Genomic DNA, 12,052 nt, shown 5'->3' on the forward strand with positions numbered 1-12,052 from the left:
AGTCGATAGTTCCCTGACTTTTCCTTACCACGTTTCTGAAATAGTGGCATCATGTTAGCCAAGCTCCAGTCTTCCTGCACCTCATCTGTGGCTATTAATAATAAGGATTTCCAAGCAAGGGTCCCAGCAATCACTTCCCTGGCTTCCTACAGAGTTCCAGGGTACACTTCATCAGGTCCTGAGGATTTATTCCCCTTTACACATTTTATGATGTCCAGCATCACTATCTCTGCAATATGGACATTTTTTAAGACACCATATTTATTTCCCATGTTCTCTACCTTCTATATTCTTCTCCACAGAAAACACTCATGCAAAATATCTCCTGCAGCTCCACATATAGGTGATTTTGCTGATCTTTAAGGGGCCTTATTTTCTCTCCATAGTAACCCTTTGTCCTTAATGTATTTGTAGAATTCCTTTGGATTCTCCTTAATCCTATTTGCTAAAGCTATCTCATATGCTCTTTTTGCCCTCCTGTTTTCCCTCAAGTATATTTCTACCGCCTTTACATTCTTCTAGGGATTCATTCATCCCTGCTGTCGATACCTGACACGTTTCCTTCTTTTTCTTGACAAAATCCTCAATTTCTCTCGTCATCCAGCATTCCCAACACCTAACAGCATTGCCCTTCACCCTAACAGGAATATACTGTCTCTGGACTCTCGTTATCTCATTTTTGAAGGCTTCCCATTTTCCAGCTGTCCCTTGACCTGCAAACATCTGCTCCCAATCAACTTTTGCAAGTTCTTGCCTCATACTGTCAAAATTGGCCTTCCTTGAATTTAGAACTTCAACTTTTAGTTCAGGTCAGTCCTTTTCCATCATGATTTAAAAACTAATAGGAATTATGGTTGCTGGCCTCAAAGAGCTCTCCCACTGACATCTCAGTTATCTGCCCTGCCTTATTTCCCAAGAACAGATAAAGTTTTGCCCTAGGCTAGTAGGTACACCCACAGTGAATCAGAAGAGTTTCTTGTGCACATTTCACAAACTTCTCTCCAGTCAAGCCCTGGCACTAAGGCAGGCACAGTCTGTATTTGGAAAGTTAAAATCCCCAACTACTACCACCCTATTATTCTTACACGTAATTGACAGCGCCTCACAAATTTGGTTCTCAATTTTCTACTAACAACTGTGGGTCTCTTGTACAATCTAAGGTGATCATCCCTTTCTTATTCCTCAGTTCCACCCAAATAACTTCCCTGGATGTATTCTCAGGAATATTCCCCCTAAGTACAGCCGTAATGTTATCTCTTACCAAAAATGCATTCCCCTCCTTTCTTGCCCACACTTACTATTCTTCCTATAGAATTTATACCCTGGAACATTAAGCTGCTTGTCCTGTCCATCCTGAGCCACGTCTCTGTAATTGCTATCTCATTCCCAAATTCCTAACCATGCCCTGAGTTTAGCTGCCTTATCTGTTAGGCCTCCTGCATTAAAATAAATGTAGTTTAATTTATCAGTACCACCGTGTTCTCTGCTTTGTTCCTACCTGCCCAACTTGCTCCTTTTCCCAACTGTACCAGTCTCAGACTGATCTCTTTCCTTACTATCTCTTTGGATCCCATACCCCACCCGCTTAAAAGTTTAAATCCTTCCGATCAGCTCTAGCCGATCTCCCCCGCCAGTTTATTAGCTCCCTTCCAATTCAGGTGCAATCCATCCAGGATAAAGCAGCAACAGCTCAGTAGCAACAGTGTGTACCTAGCTACAAGATGTACTGCAGAAACTCAAAAGATCCTCAGACAACACCGTGCAAACCCACAACTACCACTATCTAGAAGGACTAGGGAGCAGACACATGGAGACACCGCCACCTGCAAGTTCCCATCCAAGCCACTAACCATTCTGACTTGGAAATATATCACCGTTCCTTCACTGTCACTGGGTCAAAACCCTGGAATTTCCTCCCTAATAACATTGTGGGTTAACCCACAGGTGGTGAACTGTTGTGGTTCAAGAACACAGCTGACCACCACCTTCTCAAAGGCAACTTGGGACAGGCAATAAATGCTGGTCAGCCTGTGACACATCTATCCCATGAGTGAATTAAAAAAACACTATATGCCATATCACCATTCATTTGCAGATCATTAACTGCACAGCTTCCTACATACAAAATATTCTCCCAGGAATCTCTTGTGTCAGGTCGCTTGCCCAGAATCCAAGGTAGTTATCTCAGCTCTTTCCCAGGGAACCTCAGTGTAAACTGATTCCAGCATTAAGGTGCTCCCCCACCCGCTTCAGACTAGAGTTTAATCCAACACCCGCTTTCCTGGGGACTGCAGCATAAACCCAATTCCTATCTCATAAAAGAACTCTTACCAAAAAGACACCACTCACTCCCAGGGGACTCCAGCTTAACCCTCCCCCCATTCAAACCACCAGGGGACTCCATCTCGTCTCAATAAATTGATTTCTCAAGTCTTCGCTGCAGCCAAAGATATCCCTCCTCAGGTAAAGATATCAAAATTTTACACAAAACTCCAACTGTGTCTCCTTACTCTACACAATTGCAGCAAGACTTATTGTCGTTATTTCCCAACAATAAAGGTGAACATATCATTTGCTTTCCTAATTGTTTACTAAACCAGTATGTTACCTTTGTGATTAGTTTACGATACCTAAGATCCCTCAGAATACCATCATTAGTATTACCATATTAAAAAAAAATCAGCTTGTCTATTCTAATGAAAATGGATAATTCTGCACTTTCCCACATTATATTCTACCTGCCAATTTCTTGCCCAATCTCTGAAGCAGCTATATAGTCTTTGTGCTTTCTTCACAGCTTACCTCTTCTAGTTGTCATGTATTATTAATATTTATCCTTTTAAAACTTGTTCAATTTTACCAAAATGCTTAAACGAAATACTTTGCAGAATTATAATGTGAAAACCATGCTTAACCGCACCCCCCCAAATTAATATAATTACATTTCTCAATGTTTCTGCACACCAACTCTTACCTCCAGTTGCATCAGTTAATTCTGTTCTGCGGAGAAATCCCAGATATCCTGTTCGTGCCCACAAAGTTTGAGAGTCTCCAAAACTGAGTCTGGCATTAAAATGGTCAGCATGTAAGGACTCTTCACCATAAACAGTGAAGTACCCAGTAGCATTGTGAGGGCTACTCACCCAGATCTGTTCAGGGAAAGCATCACAAATCAGCAACAAATCACAGTTCCCTACATGTTAAACCTCTCAGACAGTTGGTGAAGGAAGAGACCTTAACTAAGTTTTAGATTTATTCACAAAGTGAGCTTTTTTTAAGAAAAAGGAAAGTGTATAGTTCCTAACTCATTAACACTGGTGGCAGATTACAAAGTCTATCTACATGCATATCATGATACAATGACTGACTGCAATCTCAATTTATACAGTTAAAACTCTAACCTACCAAACAATTTTAATTTGCAGAAGAAAATCAGTTTCATTTATAGCCTTCGACAGAATTAAAAAAAAAACCTTGTGTCTCATGTTTGTTACATACATTCTCTCCATTAGATTTTACTGTCACACGTTATGGCTCAATTAATGAGAGCAAGAAGCTCTTTCCCTACAACACCTGATTAGATTCCCTACAGTGTGGAAACAGGCCATTTGGCCCAACAAGTCCACACCAGCCCTTCGAAGAGTAACCCACCCAGACCCATAACCCAAACCTTATTACCCTACATTTACCACTGACTAATGGACACTATGGACAATTTAGCTTGGCCAATTTACCTGATCTGCACATCTTTGGACAGTGGGAGGAGGAAACCCACGCAGACACGGGGAGAATGTGCAAATGCCACACAGACAGTGACCTGAGGTAGGAATCGAACTCAGGTCCCTGGTGCTGTGAGGCATCAGTGCTAATCATTGAGCCACCGTGCTGCCCAAAAACCTGAATGCACAATCAAGGTCCAAATGTAGAGGATGTGAGCTGTTAACGTGAAATGCTTGCAATCTGCACTAACATTTGCATCAGTTCTTGGACTGTTTCCGAAGTCTGTTCTGGTCAAAACTCAGACATTTTCTGCCAACAGTTTTGGCTTACAAGTATTTTCACTATTCTTAATTTAGATTGCTTTGTTTTAGTAACAAAAAATTAAAGGCTATTTGCCTCACAGCCTATTTTTGTGTGGTGTTGCTGATGCTATAAATTCTTCAAGAGTGATCATAACACTCACTCTTATCTTTCAACCTCAGTTCCAATATTTATTCAATCATGAGAAAAAGTGTGTTGGAAGAAACTAATCTTTAAAATGACTTAATTAGTATTGTTTTTCTCCTTGGTTGCTCACAGCAGTATTTAGGGGATTAACCTTCCATTCCAGGAGACTGCAGGACAACCCAGGAGGGTTTTCAAGCTGAGCGCTGCACACATTTCTTTGAGGTGGTGTTTCTGAAATTGGGATTTTACAGTCATAAAAGACTGAAACAAAAGCAACAATCGATGCCTGCTGGAGTCTTCTTAAAATATCTATGTAGTGCCTATTTATTTTGTGCATGAAGTCCTCATCAGCTCTTGGTTCACTGTGATCTTTATACAAAACAGGGTTGAGTGTACTTGCTTGCCTGGTGTTGAATCCATAGAATCTCTGCAGTGTGGAAACAGGCTATTCAGCCCAACAAGTCCAGACCAACCCGCCAAACAGCATCCCGTCTAGACCCATCTCCCTACCTTTTTCCTAGTAAACCTGCATTTCTCATGGCTAACGTACCCAACTTACACATCCCTGGTCACTATTGGCAATTTAGCATGGCCAATCAATCAATCTAACATATACATCTTTGGACTGTAGGAGGCAACCAGAGGACCTGGCAGAAAACCACGAAGACAGGGGGAAGAATGTGCAAACTCCATACAGACAGTTGCCAGAGGGTGGAATTGAATCCGGGTGCCTGGAACTGAGAGGCAGGAGAGCTAACCGCTGAGCCACCACGCTGCCCCTTGACTTGAGTATTGCATTATTAACAATCCATACCGGTGGGTTCTTGATACGAGCAGAAAAAGAGCTTCCAACCTGTAGCCTCCAAAATAAACTATATTTATTACTTTACCAAACAACTGAGCCATAGTCTCATTCTAGTTTCACCTGCAGAATGCTCATCATCCACTTCAAATCACCAGCTAAAAGAGCAGTGTTGCTTCCCCATATTTAATAACTGCTCAGACTGCAACAGTAGCCATGAAATTCTTTGAATGAGCTTGCTTTGCTGGTGTTATCTTGGCAGAATCATCAAGGAAACCAAGTCCAACAAAGCAATACCAGTGACACAAGAGTATCCCATCTGACAAGCTCCAAAGTCGTGATCACATTCCCAGTTTTTGAACTGATTTACAAGAAAACAGCATAGATCAGTTGAAGGGGGAAAAGTGAGGCACAGTACTGATGTCAGTAGACCAGTAATCCAGGTTAATGCAAATGAAAGCTCCCTGGAAGCAAATCCCATCAGGCAGCAACAGGTATCTATTATTTAAACTGCAAGTGTGAAGTAGATGAACAGCCTCCTGCGGTGAAACTAGAATAAGTTTGTGATCCAGTTGTTGGAGGAATAACAAATACAGTTTACTTTGCAAGAGGCAGGTTAGAGGTTTTGGTTTACATTAGCATCAATCACCAACTAGAATGGACATGATTATTAATGCAATTCTCAATTAAAAATTACATTACAATTACACAAGCCCAATGTGGTGGTGGAGAGAGGTCTTCTATGCTGATGGCAGTCATCCTGAGTGGCAGTGAGAACAAGAACATGCAGCCTGAGGCTGCCAGTGGAGAGAGCAGGCAGTTGTTCCTAAGTTGGAGGCAGACCAGGAAGACTATTGTTCAGAGCGGGAGCAGACAGCCTGGGGAAGCTGGTGGAGACAGAGGGAGCAGGCTGCAAGGCGGTAAAACAGACAACCTGGACAGTGGCAAGGAAAGAGCTGAGCCTGGAATGGGGTGGTCAAGCTCTTGTGAGGAGTGCGAATTCAGCATGGCTAGGTGCTGATGCACTGTGGTGTTGATTTGTTAACTGCATATCTTTGTTTTTTCACTTTTAAGTAAGGAGGGCTATAATGCTTAACTCCTTAAAGTTTTCTTTACTTACTATTTTGTACCAAAATTCTGTACCTAGGATGGTGCCGTAAGTGGCGACTTGTAAACGTTTCACTGTACTCATGAATACATGTGACAATAAACCTCTTTCACTTCAACATTCAATTAAAGTTGGCACCAGGGAGCTCATGGATTTTAAATGTGTTAGTTTCAATGATAATTGGTTAACTATCTGGTTCATTAAAGTCCATGAGGGAAGGAAGTTTGCTATCCTTACCTGGTTGGGATTACGCATGTTGCCTGCAATGTGACTGTCTCTTCACTAACTTCTGAATAAAGATTGCTTAGGCTGCAATAATAGCCTGGAAGCTTCTTGGGTGTGCTCACTTTGTTGGTGTTAACTCAGCAGAAGTATCAGAGAAACTATTTCCAAATTCAAGCAAGTAACTGAGTTCAAGCATAGTTAAGGGTGAGCATCACAAGAAGAATACAAACCTTAAATATACTTGAGCACCAGCTATATAAATGATGCAAAAAACACTTTTATTTATAAACACGGTTGTTTGAATATGCTCGCTTTACATAAAAGGGAGGACTCATTGAGTCCGGGAATCTGTGACCTAATCTAAAATCTTAACACATCATATTGACGGAGGTGCTACCTTTGGGACAAATATCAAATCAAGTTCCCATCTGTCCTAAGGCAGCATTACTTGAAAGGAAAGTGTGTGCTCTCCTGATGTTCTAAGCAACACTTCTACTTCAGAACGACACCCTGAACCAGACAATTTTTTTCTTTAATGTCAAAATTATTTGTGGAAACTTGCGAAGGGACTGTCTGCTCAGCTTGCCTACCTAGTGTAGGCAATGTACTCAGTGCCACTTTGTTATCGCTGACAGGAATAATTGCACACCACAGGTAGAGACCCAGTTTCAGCATTTCAGCCCACTGTGATATTTGCAAAACTATCTGAAGATTGATGCACATGTGCTCATATTCCACCAACAAAACAACTGATGATAACAAGAAAGCAGGAGGCAGCAAATATATCAGTTTCTGATCAACTCTCCACTCATCAAAAAGGAATGCAATCAATGCTAAATATGACTTTTGATTTAGAAAACATACGGATTTGTTAGTGTGCTATAGATTAAATGCACATCAAAAGAAAAGCATAACATGATAAGACTGCTACATTAATAAAGTGTACTAGCAGGATAATTTTCCGAGTCAACACCTACAAACTTGTGAAAGTTAGGGTTGAACTGTAGCATCAACTTGTTCTTTCTCATCTTACCTCTCCCAAATGGGAATCGCCCAGAGGTCCTTTTGTCTCTGGATTAGTTATAATAACTTTAACTCCAGGAAGAATCTGCAATAGAAAAGGAAAATTTCTATATTCCTTGTGATTCAACATATTATTGTACATATTAAAAACAAAACCAAAGATCTCAGAGAAACAGCTAACTTTCACATGGATGATTTTTTTTCAGAAATGGACAGTAAGTTAGAAATGTAACCGGTTACGAGGATTTCTTCAAAACTGCGACACCTCTAACCAAATTCCATTCTGATGAAGGCCATTGACTGCAGAAGTTACCCGTTTCTTGCTCTACTGTCTTTTTTTAAAAAAACATTTTTGCTAAGTTTTTCCAGAACATCCTGTTTTTCAGCAACCACAATACTTAGCTTTAATAAAAAGCTGAGCCACTGTCCATTATTAACAGAACAAGGAACTGCTGAATCTAGTTGTCAAGAGATACATAAGGGTCCCCAAAAATAATGTAACATCTACAAAGCACAGAAAAGGTACAAACATCCAATATTTGATGAAATCCACAACATAGAATGGTTTGATAATCTTCAGGAATAATTTTAAACTCCAGTCTTAGCTACATCACAGAGACTAACTTCTCCCATCATTTGTATCCCAATTTGTTTTCTGGTGAATAAAATTATCAACTGGTCCGGTCTTATTTAAAAATGTTGGGATCGGAGGGCATTTGTCTAATTAGCAAGTCAGCTGATCAAGATAAACACCAAGAAAAAAAAGAGCTGATTGGCTGTCAAACACAAAATCCATTTTATTATATATTCTATCCAAGCCTTTCTTTGATAACTAGAGTGTCTCTTAGTTATTGGTACTGGTCCAGCTAGTGCTTTTCTGAATTTGGTGCCCATTCCTTTTCTTTTCCAGTAGATTGCATAATACTGTAATCAAGATCTGCTGCAGTTTTGAACTTTTCTAGAATCAGGAAATCCTCAACCCCAAGTTTGTTTTAATTCTGCACTCTGCTTTGAAGTAAAATGAAGGTTGGCACCACCAAACAAGTATTTAGTATTTTATCTGATCTGCTCCTTACATCTTAGTAATGTATAACATTATGGACTGCAGCTCTTCATCTTGTTTTCTAAAGGTGAAATTTTAATCCGATGCAAATGAGAAAGGAACGGTTCATCTTTCCTGGGATTGTGAAATCCAAAATACCATAAGCGAAATTACCAGTTTTTTCAGACCTGTTGAGCCAGTTAAGGATTGAGTAGACCAAGAAATGATGTTTACTCTCCAGTGGACAATCAGCAACTTTTTCCAAAAGATTTTGTTGTTGTTCCACATACCTTTCCTGACTCCATCAGTGGAAGACTATGTGGGGAGCCTCTCTCGACCAAACGCACCCTACAACCAAAGAAATCAGATTTTGTTTAAAAAAGGAAAAATACCATACAATTTAAAATAAAAACATATGAACATATGTACATTGTGCAAAATCTCCTGCAGATGCGCTCTGACTCACCTGCCAAAATTCTGGCCGAGACAGTGCTTCATTTCAAGAATGACCCACCTGGGAAATAGTCTTTCTTACTTTATGAATATGGGTGATCTAACATGTGTAAGTGACATAAATGAATGGTAGTCTTGTCTCTTTGGAACACTGCACTACCACTTCCACATATATATCACTCGTGCTCCATAACTGAGCTGATTGGCTACATCGTTTTCATCAAGTAAACAAAACATTTTCAAGAGCTCAAGTTCTTAAGCTGAAAAAAAAATGAATGCCCATATGCTACAAATGGGTTTTTCAATTTTATTTCAGAAATTACAGTAGACAACGCCTTATCAGAAAATCATCCTTTGCAGGGAAAGTGAAAGCAAGTATTCTCATGAAGTAACTGAGACTCTGCCAGAATAAACAGTCAGCTTCCTATCTATAAACTGAGGTGAAACACATTGTCGACCCTACTTTGCACAATTCTATTTAATCCAGCACTGCGTTCAATACTTGATTTCACGCTGTTGATCTACGTATGTAGAACAAAAAGCTCCAATATTATAATTTCCAGGGGGTCGTTAAAATAGCAAGCTGTTTCGCAGCAACATTCTTGGACAAAATACAACAGTGAGGCAGAAACAGCTAATAGGGACAGGTGGTCAAATGGAACCGTTGCTACATTTTTCATGATGATGGTGTCAGACAGCAAATTCTGTTGTCATTTCACAAGAAAATTGCGATTCTAGTTTATCCACCATAATTGTGACGCTTTTATTTAAAACGGACACAACAAGGAAATGGATGGTTTCTTTAGCAGCAATTTCAACATAATATGGAGATGAGACAAAACAGAACTGCAGACTTTCCAACTATAGCACACACATCTCTGAATTAATGGAGGCTTAATGCTGACATTGCTATAATTGTTGAGTTTTGCAGTGGAAAACATTTGCAACTGTAAGGCATAGCTTTCCACAGTTATCTCAGCCTCAGTGATCTCACTATAAGGGACAAGATTACACCTGTTATTACTTGAAAGTGATTAACTAATAGAAAAACAGCAAGACTTCAGAATTAGTGCGTTAGCATTTTCAAAAATAGCCCACAGCATCAAACAGTCAAAATTACAGAGCTGTTAAAAGCCCTATTTATACATTCAGTGTTCTTACAAAACAGTATTTAGAATAGTGTTGGAGACATCATCTGAACAGCTTGTGCATTCTGGATGAGCAATCTCTTAATATGCTATTTACAGTAGGTTTGAATAAAGGCAAAGACTAAATCTGATTTCTTATCAACATTTCTCCACAGGATTATATTAAAATGACCAAAACTATGCTATAAAGTGAAATGAATCATTTGACTGAAAGGAGGAGAGATTTCTTCACTCAAACAAAATTTAGAATTATCACTTAAGAGTTGTGGATGCTTCATCTTTAGTATCAGAATGCAAAGATGAACAGATTGAGAGCGGCGTGAAGCGGAAGATCAACCTTGACAGTGTTCAGTGGCAGAGCAAACTGACTGGACTGTATGCAACAATCTTACATCTCCACCTTACACTTACGAATAAATGGGCTAATAGAATGCTTTTTGCAGTCTAGTGGAAAACAAAAGATATTTAAATTCACTTCAATCTTCATGAAGATTTGCAAAAAAAAGCACATTATTTGCAGCAACTCTGGATGCATAGTTTAAACCAATGAGTTAATACTTGTAAGACCATAAGGTGTAGGACCAGAAGCAGGCCATTCAGCCATCGAGTCTGCTCCACCATACAATGAATCATGGCTCATATTTCTCAACTCCACTTTCCCACCTTTGCCCATGGCCCTCAAGTCACTCACAGACTTAAAACTTGTCAGGCACGATTTCCCCTTCGCGAAATCATAGAACATGGAACATTACAGGCCCTATGGGCCATGATGTTGTGTTGAGTATTTATCTTAATCTAAGATCAACCTAACCTACACATCCCTCAACTTACTGCCATCCATGTGCCTGTCCAACAATCACTTAAGTGTCCCTAATGTCTCTGACTCTACTACCACTGCTGGCAGTGCATTCCTTGCACTCACCACCCAGTGTAAAGAACCTACCTCTGACATCTCCCCTATACCTTCCTCCAATCATCTTAAAATTATGGCTCCTTGTGACAGCCAATTCTGCCCTGGGGAAAAGTCTCTGGCTATCTACTTTATCTATGCCTCTCATTACCTTGTACACCTCTACCAAGTTACCTCTCTTCCTTCTTCTCTCCAGTGCGAAAAGCCCAAGCTCATTCAACCTCTCTTCATAAGACAAGACCTTCAATCCAGGCAGCATCCTTTTTAATCTCATCTGCACACCCTCACTAAAACACCTACATCCTTCATAAAATGAGGTGACCAAAACTGGACACAATATTCCAAGTGTGGTCCAACCAGCGTTTTATAGAGCTGCAGCAAAACCTCATAGCTCTTAACTCAATCCCCGGTTAATGAAAGCCAAAACAACATACACCTTAACAACCCTATCAACTGGTGGCAACTTTGAGGAATCTATATACATGGACCCCAAGATCCCACTGTCCTTCCACACTGCCAATAATCCTGTCATTAACCCTGTATGTCGTATTCAAATTTGATCTTCGAAAATGAATCACTTTACATTTATCCAGGTTGATCTCCATTTGCCACCTCTCAGCCCAGCTCTGCATCCTGTCAATGTCTTGTTGTAGCCTGCAATAGCCCACGACTCTATCTACAACACCACAGACCTTTGTGTCATTGGCAAACTGACTAACCCATCCTTCCAATTCTCCATCCAAGTCATTTATAAAAACTACAAAGAACTGAGGCTCAAGAACAGATCCCGGTGGGACACCACTGGTCACTGACCTCCAGGCAGAATACTTTCCATCCACAACCATTTGCTGTCTTCTATTGGCCAGCCAATTTTGTATACAGACCACCAAATTTCCCTGGATCCCATACCTCTTAACTTTCTGAATGAGTCTACCATGGGGAACCTTCCCAAATGCCTCACTGATATCCATATACACCACAAACACTGCTTGACCTTCGTCGACTTGTCTTGTCACATCCTCAAAGAACTCAATAAGGCTTGTAAGGAATGACCTGCCCCTCACAAAGCCATGCTGACTATCTTTAATCAAATAATGTTTTTCCAAATAGTCATAAATCCTCTCTCTCAGAATCCTTTCCAGTACCTTGCTTACCAGAGACATAAGACTGACTG

The 12,052-nt window shown here is 40.2% G+C and overlaps 1 protein-coding gene across 3 annotated transcripts in view; it reads right to left on the reverse strand.

Moving 5' to 3' along the window:
• The window catches only part of LOC122551395 (disco-interacting protein 2 homolog A-like), a 282,532-nt gene that overhangs the window by 5,395 nt on the left and 265,085 nt on the right, over positions 1 to 12,052 (reverse strand). For 2 of the 3 annotated variants that reach the window (XM_043693215.2, XM_043693216.2), the window contains 3 exons: positions 8,658 to 8,715; positions 7,336 to 7,410; positions 2,975 to 3,149 (listed from right to left, as the gene is read on the reverse strand). In XM_043693215.2, coding sequence (XP_043549150.1) covers positions 2,975 to 3,149; positions 7,336 to 7,410; positions 8,658 to 8,715 — 308 coding nt within the window. Of the gene's footprint in view, positions 1 to 2,974; positions 3,150 to 7,335; positions 7,411 to 8,541; positions 8,716 to 12,052 lie in introns of those variants that run through there. The other variant, XR_015757618.1, reaches the window with a different exon arrangement.

The sequence above is a fragment of the Chiloscyllium plagiosum genome, unplaced genomic scaffold (genome assembly GCF_037043375.1).
Source record: "Chiloscyllium plagiosum isolate Xiang-an unplaced genomic scaffold, Cpla_swu_hap1 HiC_scaffold_7, whole genome shotgun sequence".
NCBI classification, from domain to species: domain Eukaryota; kingdom Metazoa; phylum Chordata; class Chondrichthyes; order Orectolobiformes; family Hemiscylliidae; genus Chiloscyllium; species Chiloscyllium plagiosum.